This window comes from Scardinius erythrophthalmus (assembly GCF_964197995.2).
Source record: "Scardinius erythrophthalmus genome assembly, chromosome: 5".
NCBI lineage: Eukaryota > Metazoa > Chordata > Actinopteri > Cypriniformes > Leuciscidae > Scardinius > Scardinius erythrophthalmus.
Window position 1 is genome coordinate 46,501,767 of NC_138225.1, and position 24,922 is coordinate 46,526,688.

Below are 24,922 nucleotides of genomic sequence, written 5' to 3' on the forward strand. Positions count from 1 at the left end.
CTGAGGAGAACGCTCGCCTTGTCATAGGAGAACTGGCCATTAGGGGTGGTTAATCTGTCTGATTTCCCGATTCGATTCGATTACGATTATTGAAGTCCCGATTCGATTACAGTCGATTTTCGATTATTAACGATTTTCGATTAGCGATTATTGATTTTCCAGTTCACAACAGTAAACAAAAATACACTAAGTGATTGCAGTATTAAAAAAAGTCAGCTGCTGAATTACTTAACTCTTTTATTGAGTAACAACTCAAAGCACTTTCTGTGTCGTGTAGTTATAACTTCAGAATTATTTGTATGTAGCTTATGTTCTGTAGAACACAGAAATGAATACATCACATTGTGTTGTGACTCATCAAGTTGAACCAAACTAGCTTTTAATACAATGTTGGTATGAGCCACCACAGTATTTTACAAATCTAAAAAATAACACAAAGTGAAAATAAAGTGGCATTTTGGCGTTAATATTGAAACGACAGTTACCATGGTGAATACACAATACTAACAAGAACTGTTAATGAAACATGGAAACTGCTCCTGGTGAATAGAATGAAAATCATGCCTGCATGCAAATCCTTCTCAGCTAACACACGACGTACCAGTAACGTGATTTATTGGTATTTTACTTTTATTTCATGACTTACTAATTTACAACGTAACAACGTTGCATGCTCGTAGTTTCCTTTGCACTTTGCACTATACAGTGAAGCGATACACGGCGCGCCCCTCCGCATTTGCGCGTGCAATTGAAGAGTGTGCGCTACGAGTACAGTATAACGGCTGACAGGACAGGAACGTCCGTTTTTCTGAGGTGAAATACTTTTTATTTCAGCGTACACATACGTCACTGCCTGGTAGTTCCTATACTGTGCTGGGTTTTCTGAAGTAGTTGTGATTCGCCTCTCATAACATAACATGCTCTAAATGCACGCAGAGTGGATTTTTTATTTTATTTTATTTTTTATAAAAAATCGATTTTTGAAAATTTGATAATCGATTCATACTCGTCCATAACATACTCGCGATTAATCAATAATCGATTTTTTTCACCACCCCTACTGGCCATGCATTGACTACATGTGTCTGACTAATACAAAACACAGCAACAGCATGTGACACTGTTTCTTTTCTGTTATTGTCTTTCTTCCATCCTATAGCATCTTTTTCCAGCTTGAAAACGGAACTGGAACGAGTAAAGAGTGAGAAGGAACAGGTAGGGCAGAAGTTCAAGGCATACTAATGATTTTTAGTCTTTGGGCTTGAATGTCACAAAACCGGTCAAGATCATGTCATGTCCAAGATATAATTGATCCCAAAATCAAAAGGGAAAATTCCCCCCCAAATTCTCAATGTATTAAGTAATAATAAATAATATTAATAAATGAAATAATTGATATTATTTAAACTCTGTGGTATTTATGCATAATATTAGCATTTTTCTAACAATATTATAATTTCATTTATTTATTTGTATACATTTTTATTATACCAAAAAATGATTGGCTCTTTGTTGCAATAATAAGAATGGGATTTTGTTGTTGTTTTTCTTTCTTTGCATAATATTAACCAGAATTGGGGGCCAGTTTTATTTTATTTGTTATTTTATTTTTATTAATATTTTGACTTGGCTTTAGTTTTTTTTTGTTTTTTTTTGTGCATCATTTTAACCAGAATTGGGGGCCAGTTTTATTTGTAGTATTATTAATATTTTGAATTGGCTTTAATTTTTATATTTTATTTAAAATTTAGATACACTTTTAGTAATTTTTGTGTGCTTTTGTCGTTTTATTAGTTTAAAAAATATATAATTTTTAGTTAATTTTAATTTATTTATTTCTGGTTTTATTTATTTTGGTAACACTTTACAGTAAGGTCTAATTTCTTACCATGAATTAACAATTAGCAATACATTTGTTACAGTATTTATTAATCTTTGTTAATGTTAGTTAATAAACATACAGTTGTTCATTGTTTGTTCATTCTGGTTCACAGTGCACCAACTAACAAATACAACTTTTAAATGCGACCTAAACAAGTTTTAGTAATAAACTTTTGGACTGAAGCAGATCGAGTGTCTGTTGTGTTGCTTCTGTACTTGTTGACTGCCTGTTGATCTTTACAACAGCTGGAGAGCAGCTTGGCAGAGAAGAGACAGATGCTGGAGAACGTCCAGGGCCTGAAGAACAGTCTGGAGGAACAGTTGAAAGATGCCCTCGGCAGCAAGGTGTGAAATCTTATATGACCACTGCTCTCCGCCAGAGTTTTGAGTTATGTTTCTCATAAAAACTCATTGCAAAGTTCATAGTCTACTCAGCGCTTCCTGTGCATGTGATGAATCCGCCCATCAGATAAGCAGGATTCTCAGAAAGTCCATGCAAACAACAGTATTTGCATCAAACAAAGTAACAACAGGATGTGCATCAAACCAAAGACTGAATGTTTGTATTAATCAATATAAGCCGAATAAAGTCGAAATGTGTGTGTTGTAGAGTGCTTTGGAGACTCAGGCGTTTGAAGAGAAAGACAAGGCACAGAGACTTCAGACGGAGCTGGACGTCAGCGAGCAGGTCCAGAGAGATTTCGTCAAGCTGTCCCAGACCCTTCAGGTGAACACATTTCACTAGTAGAACACGGAGTACTAGAGGCACAACACTGTTTCCACACACAGCAGGCTAAGACACTGGTTAAGTAACATATTTTCTGCTCCTAGTGAGTTAATCACATGGCTTGAGGCAAAAAATGGATGCATATCTTTCAGTAAATGTTTCCTTCATAGTGAAGTACGTTGTCTTACTAAATAATAAAATAAAAACACCTCAGGTGGGTGTATATGTTTTAAAGAGGCCATATTATGCTCTTTTACAAAGTCTTGATTTTGTTTTTAGGGTCTACTAGAATAGGTTTTCATGCTCAAAAAACACCTTTACATATTTTAAATTGTTGCCGCACCTCTCTTCCCAGTTTGTGAGTAACGCTCCGGGCTGCGTTTCCCAAAAGCATTGTGAGAACTTTGCCACCAATGTTCACTACAATCTACTTTGGGGAAACGCAGCTCTGTTTAGTTCCTGTCTCTATGAAGCCCCTCCTTCTGAAAAGCACAATTTGCTCTGATTGGTCGGCCTGACCACTACTAGCGCAACTTCTGGAAGAAAACTCAAGACTACAATCGAGGTGTTTCAGGGAGTTCAGAAACAGTGTGCACTGATATAGAGAATGACTCGCTTGTAACTTTTCAAACCTTTTTCATGGCCAAACTGCAAAATTACACACTAAAGAAAGTTGAAAATGTAAAGTACAATAGTAAAGTATAAGTTGATATATAAGTTAAAAAAAAAAGTCCTCTTTAGTGCAATTTTTGTCCATCAATTCCAGAATTTTTCATGCAATATCGCAAAATTAGTATATAACATGTTGGCAATGTGATTAGATTTCAAAGAGGAATTGGTAAAATACATATTTAATTAATAAATTGATAAATAGTTTTTATCTATTCATTTGTCCAATTCAAAAGTGGTTTATTAATTTATTTAGTTTTTTTTTTAGTTTTTAAATTTTAAACATGTTAAACGTTTTTAATGTGTGTTTGGAAATTTGAAACGTGATTCATGTAATTACACGACTCATGCACGACTTTGAGTCAGTAAGGTATTTGTAGAGTTTACTATTTTTATTCAGCAAGGAAGCATTCACTTGAACAAAGGTGACAAAGACATTTCTAATTAACTTTCTATTTATCAAAGAATCCTAAAAACATTTTATCATGGTTTCCAAAAAAAGCAGCATAACTTTTCAGAATTGATAATCAGAAATGTTTCTTGAGCATCAAATCATCATATTAGTATGATTTCTGAAGGATCACGTGACACTGAAAACTGGAGTAATGATGCTGAAAATTCAGCTTGTCCATCACAGGAATAAATTACATTTTAAAATATATTCAAACAGAAAAGAGTTATTTGAAGCTGTAATAATATTTCAGTGTCATTTACTGTATTTCTGATCAAACAAATGCAGCCTCGATGAGCAGATTAGACCTCATCCAACTAATAAAACGTTTTAAACTGTAGTGTACATTTTTATTTTTAAATTGGGAAAAAATGTATTAATAAAAGTGGATGGAAAGGCAGTTTGTGTAATTGTAAGCGCTGTAGTTACACCACATCACACACACACACACATACAATGCTTTTGTTCCCCTGCAGGTGCAACTGGAGCGCATTCGGCAAGCGGACTCATTAGAGCGGATCCGTGCCATTCTCAACGACACCAACTTTACAGACATCAGCCAGCTTCCCGAGACATGATGTCACTTCCTCCTCGCGACTCCATCGTGCACATGCAAACACACTCCACCTGTACCTCAGATGTTCGGCCCGAAGAGCTTGCAGGTCTCGGAGAAACACTACTGATACTGACCTACTACTGCTATCTGTCCAGCTTGTACATGCGTTCTCAAGAGCACAGCAAGGTGTCTCGCAATGCCACGAGGAGCTCAGTTCAGGAAATGAGAACTAATGTGACCGTCCCGTTCCCAGACCCCACCAAAGTTCCCGTCTTTCTTCTGACACCGCTCTACTTCTCTTCCGTCTGCTGAACTAGCACGCAGTGACCTATGAAGGAAATAGACGCTCCCGAAGTGTTTTGTACATACTTGTATACAAATTATGTGTATATTGCGTTAGTTAAGTTAACACACGAGACTTTGATTTTCTCCTCATCCGCCAATCATTTCACTGGCTCTGTCGTATCGTTTATCCTCAACGTCAGCCTTTAGGAGATCCTCCATATTCCCTAAATCTTTTACTTCCTTACAATTTGACAACCATTTCTTAACGCCACTGCGACTTTTTGTTGGAACGGATTGATGCTTTTGCTTATTTTTCTGTTTTCTTTCTTCCTGAAGGATATTGCAGACACATCTGATGACATTTACAGTTTCCATTCGGTCTGATTTTTGATATTTGCGTCAAGTACAAGGCAACAGCTCTGTTTTAGAAGGTGGTTACCCATCATTCTGCTGTCTGTGTATTAATGAAAGCACACTATGCTAATGATTTACTGTCACAGGCTAAGTGGCGTCTTAAACCGAATCCTGTGGTTTGTGTACCACATTAAGCGGTACAATAATGTGTGTATGTCTTGCGTTTCATATAGAACCAAAGTTGATCATGTTGACCTTAAATATTCAAAGCAGCATATTTGGATGGTTTAAATCAAAATCAAAAGAACATGGAAAGGGCTAATGGTTTTAAGTCATTTCCTGGCTGCTGTTTTTTTTTAATGGATATGAGACAATATAACTCAACTACAGGAAACAAGTGTGTATGAACAATTAGCAAACAATTATCATTATTATTTACAAGACCAAAAGTGCCATGTGATTTTTGGCATGTTTTTTTCTTTTTTTTTATTAATAATAATAAAAATAATTAAATGGTAATCAATTGTATTTTAGTTCAGATTAGAGAGTTAGTTCATCCAAAAATCTAAATTCTGTCATTAATTACTCTCCCTCATGTCGTTCCAAACCCGTAAGACTTTCATTCCTCTTCAGAACACAAATGAAGATCTTTTTGATGAAATCTGAGAGCTTTCTGTGTCTCACAAAGAACAAAGTGTAAAATCAAACCTGTTCCGCTTCATAAAATTGAGGTTAAACCACTGGAGTCACATGGATTACTTTAAAGATGTCTTTACTACCTTTCTGGGGCTTGAAAGTGGTAGTTACATAGACAGTCAATGGAGAGACAGAAAGCTCTCAGATTTCATCAAAAAGATCTTCATTTGTGTTCTGAAGATGAATGAAAGTCTTACGGGTTTGGAACGACATGAGGGAGAGTAATTAATGACAGAATTTAGATTTTTGGGTGAACTAACCCTTTAACAAAGTCTGTTAATAATCATTGGTCGTTAAAACAAAAATTGTCTGACAATTGGACGAAATCCATGTCAAAAAAGCCTTGTACCTGCATGTTGAACATTATGTCTGCTAATTTTGTCATTAAAAGAAAGATATTTGACAATGGAAAAACTAATTCAGTCCAAGTATTCCAGGTATTAAAATATGCATCTTTTTTTAATCAACGAATGCAATGAATTTTAAGTTTCTTGAGCAAAGCCGACCACTTTAACAACTCCATCTGATGAGTACACAGAACTTTACCAACGCTACTATAGTATGACCAGTGCTGCTGTTGTGATCTGTACATGGACTGATGATGATGATGATGAAGCTCTTCTGTGTGTGAATATGTGCATTATATTAAGACCATGTGTGTTGTGGTGGTGTTCATTTTATTACCTGTCAGTTTCACTTCATAACGCTCACACGTCCCGTGCCGTCTTCACATTGCAAACACACGTAAAGAAGTTGCTACTTCATGTTTTACTAGAACAACAGAAGCATAGTTTTGACATCACAATATTTAAGGAACTACATTTTTCTTTAGAAGACACTGTTGGAACTCTAATAACAAATTTGGGGCTAGGAAACTACCATTTTTATTGAAAAGTGTTTTTTTTTTCAGTCAGTATAATTTATAATTCATGGCAGTCATTTCTGCTGGGTCTTTGAAGAGTGATAGTTAAGATTCATTCACCATAACAACAGTTATGTTTTTTTTTGCATGCTGTGTTGCAAATGCAGAAGACCTGGCAAATTTATATACTGTACTGTGTACATATCCCTGTATATATCTATATAATAAAACAAATTGAAACAAATAGTTTTATATGGATTTTTACTCAACAGCCGATCCAGTTTGCAAGGTTAGTGAAGAACACATAATGTAAACAACATATAAGGTTTTCAAGACTTTGCATTACATTTGTTTATATTTCAGCCACGTAAGAATTAAGACTTCATACTTTGGTAAATCATTATTAAGACAAAATTATAATTAAGACTAATTATGAGGAAATTTTGACAGTCATAAGATAAAAAGTAGAAAACTGACAAAAAGTTTGAAAAAAAATGACAAGTCAAAGTTGTGGAACAAAATGTCAATTATGAGAAGTCGAAATTGACAATGTTAACCTTTGCAATGTTATGCAAAGGTTACTATACTTTTTGTCTCACAATTGACTTAATATCTCAAGTTTGACATAATTATGACTGCTAATTACTATTTGTCAATTGGCTCTCCAAATTCCGACTTGCTTCATAATTGACATATGGCCGGTTTCACAAACAAGGCTTAAGTCTAGTCCTAGACTAAAATGCATGTTTGTGCTGTCTGAACAAAGCAACTTGCACTGATATATCTTAAAATATTTCAGTGCCATTTTTTTCTTTCTCAAGATGCACTTAAAAAAATTGAAGGCCCATTTATAAAAGTTACTTAAATGTCCTAATTGAACTAAGGCCTAATCCTGGCTTAATCTAAACCCTGTCTGTAAAACCGGCCTTGGTATCCCAATTTTGACTTGTCATAATAACCGTCATAATTTTAACTTATGTTTATCATCTTATTTTTTTTATGGAGGACATGAGCTTCCATAGGTTTGCCTCATAGACTTCCATTGTAAATGAAATTCTTGTAAATTCCAAATATTTTCTTATCAACTAAAGGACCATTAAAAATTAATTCAGGTTGTAAACAGAAGATACTGTTGATAAAGCTCAACATGCATTGAACCCGGGACATTCTTTCTAGTAAATAAACAAGCTCCTTGTTCTTGACATGATCTTTTCCCTCGTCACATTCCGCCTTGTGATTAGCAGAGGGAAGGAAAAGAGGGAAAAGTCTTCATATCCAGCATGACCTCTTCAGATAAGCCATTGTCTCAGTTCAGGAAATAACGCCGATGTCCAATGCTGCTGTCTCACAGCTGATGATCTCTCATAGCAACACATGCACAGGAAAGAGTCACTTCAATGTACAAAACTCTTTATTGTCGAGATGTGTACATGTACATACCACTTATAAAAATAGACAACCTAGTTTATACAAAAATGTCTGGTCAAATGCAATTCTTTAAGGAGCTCAGGCAGGGTCTATGGAGATGCCTTTTGGTTCTACTGTAATTTCATTATATGCTATATGATGATAATATATTGGCCTTTGAGATCTGTTGATTGCTGATGATCAGAAACTGAAATGGTTTTTGATGTCCTTGATCTGCTTCATCATTCCAGCGATGTGCTCTCCCCTACAGGATAGAAGAAAGAAATTCAGGATCACTGCACTAACAGTCAAAAGCTAGTGGCCTAAGGGTGTAATCTCACATTCACTATATGGACACAGTTTTTGGACACCTGATCATTACACCAACAGGGACTGTAATGACATCTCATTGTAAGAGCACTTTCCACAAGAGCTTGGAGTGTTTCTGTGGGAATTTTTGCCCTTTGGTCCAGTAGAGGATTTGTGAGGTCAGGCTGAATGAGATGTTAAATCATAAGTCCTGGATCGCAATCTCCATTCCAGTTCACCACAAAGGTGTTTGATGGGGTTGAGGTCAGGACTCTTCGCAGGCCAGTCAACGTCCTCCACACCAGACTCACACATCCATGTCTTTATGGACCTTGTTTTGTTCACTGGGGAACAGTCATGCAGGAATAGAAAAGGGCCTTCCCCAAACTGTTCCCACAACGTTGGAAGCATAGCATTGTCCAAAATGTCTTGGTATGCTAAAAGCATTAAGATTTCCCTTCACTGGAAGTAAGGAGCCTAGCCCAACCCCTGAAAAACAGCCCCACACCATTATCCCTCCTCCATCAAACTTTACATTTGACACAATGCAGTCAGGCAGGGGACATTCTCCAGGCATCCACCAAACCCAAAGCAGGTTTCGTCACTCCAGAGAACACATTTCCACTACCACTCACCAGTGGTGAGGTGCTTTACACCCGACGCTCGGCACTAAACTTGGTGATGCGAGGCTTGCATGCAGCTGATCGGCAATGGAAACCCATTCCGTGAAGCTCCCGCCGCACAGGTTTTGTGCTGATATTAATGCCAGCTGAAGTTTGGAACCCTTTCAGTTGGCGACTTTTGGCGCTTTTCCACTGCATGGTACAGTACGGTACGGTACGGCTCGCTTTAAATGGTACCGCGTCTGTTGATGATAGAGTTACTGTAATGGAGATACTTTTTTGCGTGGTACACTAACAGATGGGTTTTCTGCGCAATGTGGTAACAGGGATACGTTTTTTCTGCATTATAGTAACAGAAATTATAGAAATTAAATTTCCAGGAAGAGTTTGTAGTATGAGCATCAGTGGATTGACAATGGGACAACACATTCATTTCTTTAAGCCCAGCAGTAAATAAGTATGAAGTGGATATGAATTGAAAGGTGGGGGGTGGGCTGTAACAGGGGTGAGGAGACCTGGTCAAAACCCATTTCCATTAAGTAAGAAATCTTGAGGTTTACGGCGAGAACTTCTTGGTATGTGCTCTGACCCTTTTTTCATACTCCACTCTGGTTTGTCAGTAAATTGTGTACTCAGAGAGTTTTTTTGCACAACAGCAACAGGAATTATTATTTTTTTTTTTGCATTACGATAACTTGTATAAGGTTTTTCCAACATCACAGTAGGCTACAGACAATTCTATTTTTGGTCACAATGCTAAACAAAGTAAACCTAATGCTTCTAAAACCAATTGTTTTCTTTATGCTAAATATAATTTCCATTTTTATTTTGGTTTGGGGTGTAATATGACCCAATAACACCACTGAATAAGAGATGTGTCATGGACCAACAATAGACCTCAGCAAATGCCGCAGATCTAAATAGTGCACGCTCTCAGTACGTACTGTTCTTTCAGCACTCCCTGGACACACTTCCTCTGGTGGGCGTTTAGCGCGAGGCTGGAGCGAGCTGGAGATGCTCCTGTATTCATCTGCTTCTTCTGATATTCCTTCTTCATGTTCACCTGATAACACATTACAGCACGCAATGACACTTGGGAAACGGCGTACATCTGCTCCGCGCATTGCAACAGAGAAATGCAGCCAAAATAAACTAGGTTTTAACTAGGATACATGGTGAAGCAGCGTAAATAGATTGAGGAAAAACAGAGACAGAACGGACCTGTTTAATGCCGTTGTCAAGGTGACGGAGCTGATCGTGGATGGTGAGCAGTTCCTTCCTCATGTCCTTCTCACTGTCTGACAGCACAGGAAGTTGACTGCGCAGACTTCCCAAAACCTGTTTAACTCTACACACACACACACACACACAAACAAGTGGTTTTAGCAGCTTAGTTTCAATAATGCTTTTTTTGAACTGAGGAGGAAGTTTCGAGTTCAGAAATTTGAAACATTCCTATTATCAAAAAAAAAAAAAAAAAAAATCTATTCAACTAAATACACAGGGAAGTGAACCTGTTCATGATGGCTTCCTGACGGTACTTGGCATCTTCATATTTATCAGCCAGTCGCTCTGCAGCCTCCCTCAGGGTTTTCCTACAACACACCAACATGTTTTACAACTTTAGCACAGTGCATCTAGTGGATTGCAGGATACCACAGCTTTAATGACTCATTTATTACGGCCGTTTAACACACTCGGTAATAACATGAGGTTGTAGTGCTCCTTCATTTGGTTCTGAATGACTCAACTGAGATAAATGTGTTTCTGTACGTGTGGTTGTGATTGGTGTTAAACGGGCAGTGCTGTGGTCACCTCTCCTCTCTACAAAGAGCAAGATCGTCCAGCTGCTTATTCTTCTGTCCAGTCAGGAGCTTTACTCTACAAGGGAGAGAATCAGAAAATTAACTGTTAATACAACAGCTGTATTTAACTAAACGGATTACAATTATACACTACTAAAGAAGAAATTGATTAAACTGTTTATGTGGAACAAAATTATATTGACTTTTATACACTACTGAGTATATTCTACTTCAGAATTAAACTAGAGCATTTGTGGAAACACTACAGTGCTTAGAGTAACGCTTGAAAGTTTGGGGTCGGTACGATTTGTTTTTATGTTTGTGAAGTTTTATGTTCACCAAGGCTACATTTTTTGATCAAAAATACAGTAAAAACAGTAATTTTGTGAAATATTCTAAGTTTAAAATAACTGTTTCCATTTTAATACATCTTAAATGTAACTTATTTCAGTAATGGCATGCTAATTTTTGGTGTCACATGATCCTTCAGAAATCATTCTATGTTGATTTGGTCCTTGAGAAACATTTCTTAGAATTATTAATGTTCTAAACAGTTGTGCTGCTTGATATTTTTGATTCATGATTCTTCAAAAGATCAGCATTTTTTTGAAATATAAATCTTTTGTAACAATCAAAAAGTCTTTAATGTCACTTTTGATCAATTTAATGCATCCCTGTTGAATAAAAATCTTTTTATATATATATATATATTAATGCTGTTTGAATTCATATTCATAATATTTTTTAATTAGGTCAATACATCTTAAATCAAACTACATACTGGCTCTCAAACTTGCTTGTTTGATTTAGTTATCTATATTACTTTGTAACATATATATATATATATATATATATATATATATATATATATATAAACATTTAAGAAATAAAGATCTGGTTAAAAATATCAGCTGAAAATGTTTATCTTGTACCTTCTCTGCATTTCTTCATGAGCCAGGCCCAGTTTGAGGATATACTCCTCTCTGAACACCTGTGTGGCTCGACTCAACAGCTGCAGACATTCTGGAGGAGGAGGAGACGAGTCCTTATCCCCCGCTCTGAAACACGCACAAACATGTTAAGGTGTTTAAGCTGTTTTTTGGGTAATGGTAGGTGGTTTATTGCTGGTTTAAGGTAGTCTACCAGCCATACTGGGCAAGACCAGGATGATCTACTAGGTCAAAACCAGTTCTTCCAGCTGATAGACCAGATAATCAATCATTTAGAACCATGTAAAAAATCTTAAGCTGGTTTGAGCTGAATCCTCTATGGTACGCATTATGTTCTAACCATGAAATATTTTTCAAATAAGTTATTACACAAAATAGCTTCAAACATACAAATCAAAAAAGATGCCTGAAAAAAAGACCTACTTCAAAAGTAGGTCAAAGATGTAGTTTTTCTATAAATTATGATTTTCTTTTCTATTTAATTGCACATTTCTTTTAGAAATTGATAATTTATATAATTGGAACTCATGCAAACCAAAAATAAGTAGATCCCTATAATTTAATCCCTATCATTCCCCATCATTTGGCTAACTCATCCTCTAACAACTCATCTGCTAACTCTTCCTATTGGCCTTTCCGTAAAATATTGCTGTATTCATTTTCTGAAAAGGAGAAATCAATTAGTTATTTATACATAAATACAACTATACTACAATAAACACTTTAAATAAATAAATAACATATTGTTGATGCTACTATCTATAAAAAAATCCCAATGCGAAAATACATTAATGCAATTCCACTGTGGTACAGTGCTGCCATACGGCCATATGGAAACATACATATATATTTTTTTAATTTACAGTAAAACTGTTAGACAAAGATAAAAAAAAATATTTATATATATATATATATATATATATATATATATGTATATATAATTTACTTATCAAAGATGCTGCAAAAAAAAATCCCCCTTGAGAAGAGATGTTTAGAAATGAGGTTAATAGTTTTTTTCTGAATAACAAGGAAATTAGTAGAAATTAATTGTTGCCATATGGCAACGCCGTACCATAAAGAGTTAAGGTGTCTATAAAAATGTAAGTTAATTGAAGTGGTCACATTTTACCTCAGCATTAATGGATTGGTGGAGCTGCGTGCCAAGATGTTGCGAATATGCTGTTCAAAAGAGTCTTCAGCCAATCCACGCAGAGGAGAGCTGTCTGACCCCACCCCCGGATGAGAGCAGAGCAACGGAGGGGATGGGGGACGAATAGAGCTTCTACATGGAGATTTAAAAAGAAACTGTTACTAATAACAACAAAAAATCTGATGGCAAGTACCTTACTTCCGGTTAAAATCTAACACAGCGCTGCCCAAACTTTTTTGTCAGCTAAACCGTTTAGTTGTAAAATATTTACTTAAAGTACCCCGAGATTAGAAGCTAATATTTTACACAGCAGCTTTTAGGCACTTTTCTGTCTTTTGTTAGAAGCAAGAAATGACAAGGAGGCAGCCTCTCGCAATGCAAACTCAATGGAGACCGTTGGATTGTTTCCCTCCCCGGTGGGCGTGGTCTTCAGATTATGATGCGTTGCACTCTGTCTCTAAACAAATTAGCATATTCACGGTCCCTGATGTCGAATAACAATTGTTATTATTAGTACATTTTAACTCTAATTATAAAAAAGGACAGAGATATATTATATTATCCTTTAGTAAACAGGGTTATTATTATTATTATTATTATTATTATTATTATTAACTAAAACTAAAACCTAAACCATACAAAACATTTTCATTACTTGAAATAAAATGAATATTAACTGAAAATCTAAATTTTATTTCAACTTGTTGCCAAGGAAAGATTTTATATTTTCATTTACTTTAACTTGACAGACTAAAATAACAAAAACATAAAATAAAATAATAAAAACTATATAGACATTTATAAAAAATAAACTTAGCAAAATTACTATAAATTTCAAATCAAACTTGAAAATCTAAAAACTAATTCAAAATATGAATAATTATAATAGCATCTCAGTGATACTAAAACAACACTAGTTGTAAAGTACAATTGTACTGTAAAAAAAGAAACTCTGAAAACATGCAGCACAACTAACTATACATTACAGATATTAAATTAAATTAAGCTATAATCGCGATTATCGTGTAGCCCCATTTATTTATTTTAATTTGACACAATAGAATTAATTATTAGCTTTTCATCAACTCACGAACCCTGTTTGGGAAAACCTGATCTAACAAATATGTAAAGAGGCAGAAAGTGCTGGTCACTTACAGAAGAGGGAGCAGAAGACACTCGTAGGTACTCGTGATGCAGATCATGGTGGCTCCAAGGGACAGGTCTGACACGATCCAAAACCCACGAACAGGAGCCGGCAATCTGAGAGAAAGAGACATGTGACGAGCGGAGAATTTAAATAAGCAACAGTAATCTACAGCGCTTACTCAGCGTCTCTTAAGGTTTGCTCAAACGTTTGCAAATCGGGGTTTTGTTTCACAAGAGATCGGGGGTTTTAGCTTTAAACGCTGCTTCTGATAACACAGCACTGAAATGTTAATCAACCTGTTGGCGAGAGGTCTGGTACACAGGATGTGCTCCACTATGCAGCGTTGTTCTGCCGCCAGCTCCTGCAGACTGTCTTTATCCTCCTCATCTGCACAACATACAATATATAGAGGTCCTCAAACACTACACTTCAGTGCTGTGAATGGAAATTCCATGCATTCAATGCAAGTAAATGTGCTCACCAGACTCCAGAAACTTGTGTAGCTTCTTGAACCAGGTGAGTCCTACACTGTGCACACCGGCCTCATGGGTGCAGTGATACCTGTGCTGACACAGAGGATCTGAAACAGAGGGTTTTGACACAAATTAATACTTTTATTCAGCGAGGATGCACTAAATTAATCAAAGATGACAGTAAAGACATTTATTATGTTACAAAAGATAAATGCTGTTCTTTTGAGTTTTCTATTCATCAAAGAAACCTGAAAAAAAATGATCAGTTTCCACAAAAGTATTAAGCCATCTAATTATTAACCCATCTTTAACATTGAAAATAACAAAAAATGTTTCTTGAGCACCAAATTAGCATATTACAATGATTTCTGAAGGATCATGTAACACTGAAGTAATGGCTGCTGAAAGTATCACTGTTTGTTTTACAAACACTGAAATTATCAGAGTACTGATAAAGGTTTATAGGTCGGAAATAAACGCTGATGTCTACGGAAGCGAAAGAGAGAAAATAGAGTAAATCACCTTTTGAAAAAAAAAGTAATGACGCTTCAGATACTGTATCAATTACATTGTTACACCAGTAAGTGGCGAGTGCGAGAAATGACTTAAAAAAATGTATTTTTCATTGAATCATTCATTCAAGAGATTCGTTGAAAAACGCTGATTCATCCAGTAATGAAACAAGTGAGTCATTGAATCATTCATTCAAACCCTTTTTTTTTTAATCATTCAAATTAAATATTTTAAAATAGACTGCATTTTTTTTTTTACACATTATTAAACTTTATTTCAGACCCAGAGGGATCCATAATACAATACAAGACACATACATAGTAATACATAACACAGAAATACAAGTAAAAAAAAAAAAAAAACTTTCACAGTGTTCAGTGTCTAACATACAGACATGTGCGCCAGTGGTTCACATTTTGAAGCTAAACTTAAAGTTAACGTGTTTAACTTGTTACATAATTCTTTTTAATTTGAATGGGAAAACAACATTAAAATTAGTAGCTATGCAAAACGTTTCAGAATGGAATTTTCTGAACTATTTTCAGTGGATTTTTTAATTTTGACAAAAAGGTTTGTGGCGTCAAAATGCAGTTTTATGACATAGTAGAGTACATGGTGAAAAGCAATTTTATTCTCAGTACCAGAAAATGACATATCTTTACGGCGTAGTACAAGTATTCAGATTGGGATGTAGCCTATATGTATGGTGAGTGCTTGTGTGACCTCCTTACCTCGATGTAATCTGATTGGACAGGTGAAGTCTGACTCTGTAATCTCCTCCTCCTCCCCAGCAGGCAGTTTGAGCGTCAGTTCCAGCTCCACACACTCGAACACATAAAGTGAAGGCACAGTCTCTGAGCCTCTGGACCATCTCTCTACAGCCTGAATGCACAAACACAGGGGCTCAGCATCTCTCACACTGTAAAAGATGCATTTGATGATTTGTAAGATGGACTGAATTCTGTCTTACTCGGCCATACTCTTCTTCCTCTGCCTCCAGCACCACACAGTGGTATAGCATTCCTGATTCAGTGGCAATAACCAGGATGTTGGGCACACAAGGCAGGCAGAGCACAGCGCACGCATCGTAGCCGTAGTTATCTTCTGCCGCGGGATACATGGGTAATGGGCCCATCGGCTTCCCTAAATTACTGATACTAGGAGAAAGACTGAAGATTAATGGAGCAAATCTCTCTGACAGGCTACGCTACACATCAACACATTTTTCAGTGTGACAAGAGACAAGAAAAAGATGTTTATAACCACAAAACATACATGCAGAATCTTTAATACATGGGTAATGGGCCCATCGGCTTCCCTAAATTACTGATACTAGGAGAAAGACTGAAGATTAATGGAGCAAATCTCTCTGACAGGCTACGCTACACATCAACACATTTTTCAGTGTGACAAGAGACAAGAAAAAGATGTTTATAACCACAAAACATACATGCAGAATCTTTAAAAAAAAAAAGAATGTAAAAGGTGTTTATAAACAGTAAGGTCCTATTAGTTCACGTTAGTTATTGCATTAACTAAAATTAAAACAAAATTATACAGCAATACAGTTGTAACAGTATTTATATATAAAAAAAAAGTTAATTAAAATAAAACTGTTCATTGTTAGTCCATGTTAGCAAGTCCGTTAAATAATATTAACAGATACAAATTTTGCTTTCAATAATGTATAATAATGTAGTAAAATATTGGAATTAATATTAGAGATACACACACATTTTCAAAAAGTCAGTACTAATAATTACTATCATGATGTATATTCAAAATACACATTGCTTTTACTTTATTTTAAAAAATTTTCCACATCATGGTCATCCAAATTAGAGATAAATTTTAGTATTATAGGATTGTGTTTAGTATTATATACACAATACTTTTATTTTTATATTTTTGGTATTCAATTTGTTTTTGTAATTATATATTTCTATTCAGCTTTAATTTATATTTCAGTTTTAGCTTTAGCAATTTTAGTCCTTCAACCTATACTTATTTTAGTTCAGTTAGTTGCCAAAACAACATTTCAAATTTATATTTAAAAATTTTTAAGTTAAAAGTTTTATCTAATATTTATATTTTTCTATTTATATTATATTTTAATATATATTTTATTTCAGCTTTATTTAAATGAATAAATTATTTTTAATAGTTTTAGTTAACAATAACAACACTGGGAAAATGCAGAATACCGGTAGTCTTATAAATGCACTCAAATTTCTTTAAGCCTTTATATTACTTCCTGATTTTGAACTATGTTCTGAACTTCTGATAACAAATTATTTTCATGGACATATTCTTGGTTTCATAATATTCACCTATACATATCATAATACTGTATCCTAGTTGTATGGATCTAGATATAACTTAAATTGTTACTATTTTTGCGGGGTTCCTACATATTTTCCATTTTATTAAACCATATTAAACAAATGGTTCATACAGCATTATTTTCAGCATCATATTTGATATACTGTAAGGTCATTTGTTTTTTATTGGTTTTCTCGAAGTGATTACATGCGCTTGTATGATAAGAAACCCAAAACGTTCTATAACGTTCTATATATTCACCTCTGACACATCAGTTTGACACTGTAAATGTGGTTTGATGTTGTGTGATCACCAACCATTTTTTAGTGAAGTTCAAAAGAGATTATCGTATGGTAAAGACAAACGGTTTTACATTAATGAAAATGTGTGCCTTGAATTCATTCAGTCGAGTTTGACAGTCACTAAACTTTTGCCATGAAAAAACTGCTTATATGAAAAATTTGTGGCAATAGTGGAGACAGAATGAAAAGACAAATATTTTTTTCAATTTTCTTTTTTCCATACTGTAATAACTGATTTTCCTGCTAAGACAAAACTCACCCTGCAATAAAGCAATAAAACGCATCCTGGACAGAAGATAGCACAGACATTGTCCTGTCCAAACTTTTCTCCTACCTTATCTCTGCATCCCCCTCTCCCTCCACCCTTCCTCTCCCCTTGAGTCAAGTCACCAAAAGTTCACTAAGAATGTCTATATATCACATGTGATGTATCTTGTGAATCTATTGTTTTTTCTTTTCATGTTTGGTATCATTTTAAGTGTTTCAGTGCGATTGGTAAAATGGTCTTAATTTCATTGCAGTCATTGGTATAATGAGAAAGATTGAATGAGACAGAGGGGAGAATCCTGTTCTCCTCTCTGGGTGATGTCTCTTCAAGATATCTCCCGAAACCAGGTGCTACCCCCTGGGGTACATGAATTGACCCAAAAATATTGGTACAACCCTTTTGTTCTGGTCTGGGTATTTAAGGGTAGGTGACAGAGCAGTCTTTTGGACCCTTTAACCAAGAACATCCCCACAGAGCTGTTCCTGCAATGCATTGCTTACTTTTAGGGGCTGTTTACACCTGTCCACTTCATGCGGATAGCTATCCGATCGTGAAAAGACCAGGTGTAAATGCCCTCCGAAACGCATTCGAGACGGATTTGAATCCGATCGCTCAAACCACTTCAGGAGATGGTCTGGGCCGCATTCCTGACGAAACTGGACAAGTGTAAATGCATCTGGTTGTTGAAACCACATATGTAAATTGTACTCCTCCCAAAAATGGTAAAAAATAAACGTGTGAGAGCGTGTTATAGGCTATATGTAATGTTATAGTCAGATATGACAACGCTACTGAACACGCATCACCGCAGATGAGCAGCTGAGCATCTATTCATTAAGCCAACGTGCGAACTATCGCAAATCAAAGTGAAAGTAAGTCGCAGACGCTTAACACACAATCATCATCATTAAAAGTAAAGAAATTAAATGATCTTACCAGGACTGTTACTGCTCTCTCTTATTGCGGTCTTTGATTTTGAAATTTTAGCTGATGATCAATAAAATGCAGCTCATATCTGTTGCTTTCGGTGACGTGCACTCCATTAAATCTGCATATAGCGCGAGAATTGAAGATCGGATTTAAATCCGTTTCGCAAAAACACATTTATGTGACCAGGTGTAAATGGAATCGTTTTGATAAATCAGATAGCTATCCGATCTGAGAAAACACATGAAGTGGCCAGGTGTAAATAGCCCCTTAGAGTCATCTTTGATTAACTGATGTTATGTATTTATTATTTCTGAATTGGCTTTTAATCACTTGTGTAATTGGCATGATACATTTTACCTGACAAATAAATGTTACATCTTGATTTATTCTCACTTTTTTTTAGAAATCATTATTACCAGTAGATTAAATTGTAGTCTGGTGTTTCCGCAAATCTCTGTCCAGGATAGGGATGCGCGGTATACCGGTACTGCAAAAATACCGGTATATATTATATTTCAAACGGTACAATATCATAATTTTGCTCAATTCGGTATTTAATGCGCTGCTGTTTCGAAGTTCACCGCTAGGCGGCAGTGCGCTACCCAAACTGACGCGGGTCACGCACAACCGGCAAACGGTGACAACGGAGGAACACGATGGATCAAACAGATGAAGCTCATTCTACACGCCCGAAATTAATAAATAAAGAGAGCAGTAGGAGTGAAATATAGCATTACTTTGCCTACAAAAGTAATGAGAAAGGTGAAGCAACAGACCTCAATGCACCACTCTACAAACACTGCTTTAAATTTGCGACGGGAGGCAACACATTAAATTTGGCTAACGTTGAGCACTTGTCACTTGATCATCCTGACTTGTTCAAAGAGTTCAGAGATCGACAGGTGAGTCCATCATTCAACTGTTTTAATTTAGACTTTTATTCATAGCGCACATACATAAAAGCTTATCAATTATATATGACACGGTAAACACGAAAGCTCAAATGTGCTTGCATGACACGCTAGAACCAATGAAGTTTAGGTCTCATAATTTTTGCACTTTCAAACAATCATATATTAATTGAATTTGAATGAATAAAGAGATTAGTGATATTAATTTTAGTATTAGTGATAGTAAAATGAATGGCATATCACTGCTGCTGTGGCGAGTGCGACCCCTAGAGGAATCTAAGGAATCTAGAGTAATAGTAGTAATATGGATATTACTAATATGAATGTTAGAGTAACACTTTACATTTAAGCTACATTTGTCAACATTCATTAGGTAACCTGACCTAACCGTATTATAGCATTTATTAATCTAGATCAATCAGTAATTATTATTTAAATATACTAATACATGTTTAGCATGTTAACATTACTTTATATGCAATGCATTAAACTAATATGAACCCAAACACAAACCAAACAGTAATCAAACCAAGATGAATAAATGCTATAAATGTTGATAATTCTCTGTTAATGCATGTCAGCTAAAAATTATTCATTTCATTATTCTATTATTATTCTATATTAATCAATTATTATAGATATTAACCTATTTTAATTGTATCATTTCAGGTTTCTTTCTTTCTTTTTTTTCAAAATCAAAATTTAATCTACTGTAAGTTCCCTGACTGTTTTTTTGTTTATTTATTTATTTTAACATTTTGATACTTTTTGTTTGCACATTCAGTACTGCAGAGTTTCAAGCAGTGTTTTTTAATAAAATTGTTTCAATTCACTTAAATTTTGAGGCTGGTTATTTGTCACCTGTGGTATCGATGTAGTATCGATACCGAGGTATTAGGTTCTGGTACCGTACCGAAACCAAAATTATGGTATCGAGCCATCCCTAGTCCAGGATAGATTAAACCGAAGGCACTATGAATGGAGCATGGGGCACATCATTAAGGAGACCTTCCGATTTCTGATTATCACTGACTTAGCACGATGCAAGCTCGCAACTATTAAAAAAAATGACACCTTTGTTACGAGTCAGCAGTGAGCGGCTGCATAGGGTAAAATACTTGCACTGCACCCTCTGACTATTTCAGAACTGGCTAGTTTGTGATCGTGAGCGCACATTCGTGACGTGACGTCTCAAAGCGACACCGGGTCCTTAATGAAATTATGAGATGCTAAGAATAATCAAAGATCTAAATTAATTCATAATTTATATTATGACTATTTTCTAATCAGAAACACAATCTAAATTTGATTATCATTTTAAATTGGAGTCAGATTAGGCGTAGAGCTAAAGTAATATTGAAACTAAATTCCAATAAATTAAGTGAACTTCACTGGAGCGCTGAAAGGACATACACGCATTATCCCTTCGCCCAGGCCGTTGGACTCCGTCATTGGGCCAATGGGTGGTCCTAACGATACTTAACCAGACCTGGAAATTACTCAAATTCCATATTTTTCCAAAATACGTAGGAACCCTGTATTTGCCAATGAGTATTTTTTACTTTATAGTTTATAGTTATAATCTTTATAGTTTAAAGGCATCATGGCACAGTTATAGACACGTGATTGTTACCTGTGTGTGAGAGAGATATAAGACAAAAATGTCTCTCCATTCCCGTACAGTATGTACAGTGGATACACCAGCAGCTCTGCCTTCATACGCAAACTGCTCAGACGAGGAGAATCCCCCAGCGGTCCGAAGTCAAACGCCACAGCCGTCTCTCCCAGAGACGCTGCATAGGAACGTCTGCACGAAAACAATACTTCAGTTATTTGGTCTTTATCAGTACATTTATATCTTAACACCTCATTTTTAGATTTTAACCAGTGTTAATATATCATTTTTCATATTACACATTTTATATTTTTATATTATTTTAATTTATATTATATTTTTGGTCACACTTTATTTTAAGGTGCCCGTGTTACAGTGTAATTATACATGTAAGTACTGATTGAGTAATAATTATTAACTACATTTACTTACCATAGGGTTAGGAATAGGAGTTGGTTTAGAGTTAGTTGCATGTAATTATGCATAATTTATAGTTATTATTACAACAGTAACTACATGTAACATAACAAGGACACTGTAAAATAAATTGTTACCATATTTTTTGTTAATATTTTGAATTAGATTTTATATTTGCTGTTTTCATTTTACTTAGTTAGGTTTAGTAATTTTGCTACGAATTTAGTCTTTTTAGTTTTTTTTCAAAGTATGCCAGTAACACTTTACAATAAGCTTTCATTTGTTAAGTATATGAAATGAAGAAAAAATACTAGGGCTGTCAAAAGATTAATCGCGATTAATCACATCCAAAATAAAAGTTTGTTTAAATAATATATGTGTGTGTACTGTGTATAATTAAATTTGTATATATAAATACACACACAAGCTTGTATATATTTAAGAAAAATGTGTAATTTATATATAAAAAAACTATATTTATATATAATATAGATTATATATAAATATATACAGTATATGTATGCAAATATTTCTTAAATATATACATGCATGTGTGTGTATTTATATATACAAAATAATTATACACAGTACACACATATATATTATGTAAACACAAACTTTTATTTTGGATGCGATAATCGCGATTCATCTTTTGACAGCCCTAAAAAATACTTCTATAGAATTTATTCATTTCGCCATTTACTAATACATTATTAAAAACAAGTTTTATCAGTTAATTTTTAATGGATCTGAGCTAACATGAACTAACAATGAACAGTTGTATTTTTATTAACTAATGTTAAAAAATACTGTAACAAATGTTTTGCTCGCTGTTGGTTAATGCATTGACCAAGATTAAATTATGAAACATTATTATTAGTGTTACCAATATGTCTATATAGTTTGTAAGTTTCCATTTATTTATTTTTAATGATTTTAGTACTTCAACTAAAAGAAAATGAGAAATGCTGCCTTGGCAACTAGCTGACAGTTAAGTCAGACAGTAAGTTAATTTTAACATTCTATTTTATTTCAGTTAATGTTTATTTGATGTCAAATGACTTTAGTTTCAGCTAACAATAATTGCCCTGATCCATTCCAAGTAAAATACTCATAGCTTCTGGCAAAACCTTCTGATAAAATGAATAATATAGCAGCGAAATTGTCGTTTGGTAGAAAACTGACAATCTTACCCTCTTGTATGAACATTGCTGTCCTCATCCAACTGAGACACTGATAACACTTTGGCAGGGGACTGCGGTTCCTTAAGATTATAAAATCTGGAGGGAAAAACATTCTTTAAACAACCCCAGTACAATACAGTAATTCTGTTGTTCAGAGAGACATCTTTAAAGGGATAGATCAGCCAAAAATGATAATGTCGTCATTACTTACTCACCCTCAAGTTGTTCCAAACCTGTATGAGTTTCTATCTTCCGTTGAACACAAATGAATATATTTTGAAGAATGTCGGTAACCAGACAGTTGACGGCATCCATTGACTTCCATCGTAGAAAAAAACCCCATGGAAGTCAATGGGTGCCATCACCCGTTTAGTTACTAACATTCTTCAAAATATCTTCTTTTGTGTTCAACGTAAGAAAGAAACTCGTACAGGATTGGAACAACTTGAGGGTGAGTAAATGATGACAAACTTTAATTTTTGGATGAACTATCCCTTTAACACCGGTGTCAGTCATTTACTTAAGATACCTGATGGTGTTATCTGAGGTCAGTAAAACTAGATGAGGCTCCTCAGTTTCACTGGGATACCAGGCAGCTTGTCGTAGTGTCACAGAAGCAGAACTGGTGAAGAAGCGTTCAGCCACTGGAATCGTCCTGTGAAGAAGAAAACATATAAAACCAAAGGACCTGACGGAGGAATGAATGCAGCTCCCCTAAAGCCGAAGTTCACTCACTTGCAGTTGATCTGGAGGCGTCCACCCTCAAACTCGGACCTCTTTCCCCAGCGCTGCGGCAGTTCCAGTATAGTCGCTCCACGCTGACCGATGAGAGCCACATGATACTGCGTCGGGCTGACGAGAACCTGACACACCTCAAACAGCGGCGGGTTGATGCACAGCAGAGTCTGCGGAGAGTTCGGTCACTATTACACACTGTCCGTGAAATAACTACACCAGACAGACACTATTTAAAGACGCTCACCTGGTATTTAGAAGTGTCTGTGTCGCCGTTAGCGTTCAGCTGTCGTAGGTTTGTGGTGTAAAACACACTCTCAACAGTATCCCATGTAAACAGGTCGCCGTTCAGACAAAACGTTAGGTTCTTGGCTATTCTTTTGCTAGTCCCCTGAGGCTCTAAATGAAGGCTCTCTTGTAATTTCTTGAAGATATCGTGGTTTTTGAGCGCTTCCCTCCATCGATCTCCAGCGAACGACGCCATGTTTTTCTGTCTTGTCGGAGAATAAAGACGTCATAGAAATCCATCAATATGATCACGCGACAGGACTAGACCTTTTCTGTTGAATCGCGGGGTTTGTAGTTTATTAAGGAGTGCCTACACTGAAAAGAGAAGAATATATTAATTTGGACATACAGTTAAAAAGCTTATAAATAATAATTTACATTTACTGATTTAGAAAATAATATTTTAGAATAAAAATATATTCGACATACTCTGTTTATTTTTGCGATAATGACCAAAATGGCATATTTTATTGTATATTTTTGTTGTTGTTTACTGTAATGTGCATAAAATGACCACCCCCGAGAAAACAAAACAACCATGAAAGATTATGAGGGCACATGAATTTAAGGATAAATCATTAATAATAAACACTACAATATTCCATAAAAGTAATTGTCAGTTTTGATTTCATGGTGACTAAACTGATTTCAATAAGTTGCCAAGGCAAAATAGATATAAATAATAATATATTTGTTATTTATTTATTAATATTTATTTATTTAATATTTTATCATTTATTTATTTCAAGTAACGAAAACGATGTTTTTAGTTTTAGTCAACCATTGTTGTCAGATTTTATGTAGAAAAAGAAAGAGCAACTATCATATATTTTATAGGGAAACAATATTTTGCAGACTTTTCCCATGAACTAAAATGCATTGTTGAGAAAGGGACTAAATATCTTTCTGAAAATCTAAATTTTATAATCATTAAATGTTTTTTACTCCACTTTGAATGTGTCCATGACACAGGGTGGACATATTTTGTGGTTTGCTCGTACTTGCAATTAACTTATAACAAGTGACCAACATGCATTTCTAACAGCCTAATGTCTCCTTGATACAACAAATATGAAGTTAAATGTGAAATGT

General features: G+C 35.1%; 2 protein-coding genes across 2 annotated transcripts in view; one reads left to right on the forward strand and one right to left on the reverse strand.

Moving 5' to 3' along the window:
• Positions 1-5,405, forward strand: part of rabep1 (rabaptin, RAB GTPase binding effector protein 1) — a 29,643-nt gene extending 24,238 nt beyond the window's left edge. Inside the window, exons 15-18 of the mRNA XM_081364612.1 lie at positions 1,160-1,215; positions 2,128-2,226; positions 2,492-2,608; positions 4,205-5,405. Coding sequence (XP_081220738.1) covers positions 1,160-1,215; positions 2,128-2,226; positions 2,492-2,608; positions 4,205-4,306 — 374 coding nt within the window. The 3' untranslated portion in view covers positions 4,307-5,405. The remainder of the gene's footprint in view (positions 1-1,159; positions 1,216-2,127; positions 2,227-2,491; positions 2,609-4,204) is intronic.
• A 1,327-nt stretch (positions 5,406-6,732) lies between these two features.
• Positions 6,733-24,071, reverse strand: nup88 (nucleoporin 88). The gene is made up of 17 exons (XM_081364614.1): positions 23,790-24,071; positions 23,543-23,712; positions 23,337-23,462; positions 22,817-22,903; positions 21,225-21,398; positions 15,829-16,015; positions 15,590-15,740; positions 14,354-14,452; positions 14,169-14,259; positions 13,881-13,985; positions 12,705-12,857; positions 11,558-11,683; positions 10,636-10,701; positions 10,335-10,415; positions 10,042-10,168; positions 9,765-9,883; positions 6,733-8,153 (listed from the first exon to the last, which is right to left on the reverse strand). The coding sequence occupies exons 1-17, from the start codon at positions 24,024-24,026 to the stop codon at positions 8,090-8,092; spliced, it is 2,163 nt and encodes a 720-aa protein (XP_081220740.1). The 5' UTR covers positions 24,027-24,071; the 3' UTR covers positions 6,733-8,089.
• Positions 24,072-24,922: the final 851 nt, after the last annotated feature.

What these genes read in the sequence shown, in the direction of transcription:
- nup88 (XM_081364614.1), bottom strand. Translation starts at nt 24,026, where the DNA reads ATGGCGTCGTTCGCTGGAGATCGATGGAGGGAAGCGCTCAAAAACCAC. An exon ending in CAGGAAGCCATCATGAACAG is followed by an intron (nt 10,169 to 10,334) that starts GTTCACTTCCCT and finishes GTGTGTGTGTAG; the next exon opens with AGTTAAACAGGTTTTGGGAA. An exon ending in TTGACAACGGCATTAAACAG is followed by an intron (nt 9,884 to 10,041) that starts GTCCGTTCTGTC and finishes ATGTGTTATCAG; the next exon opens with GTGAACATGAAGAAGGAATA.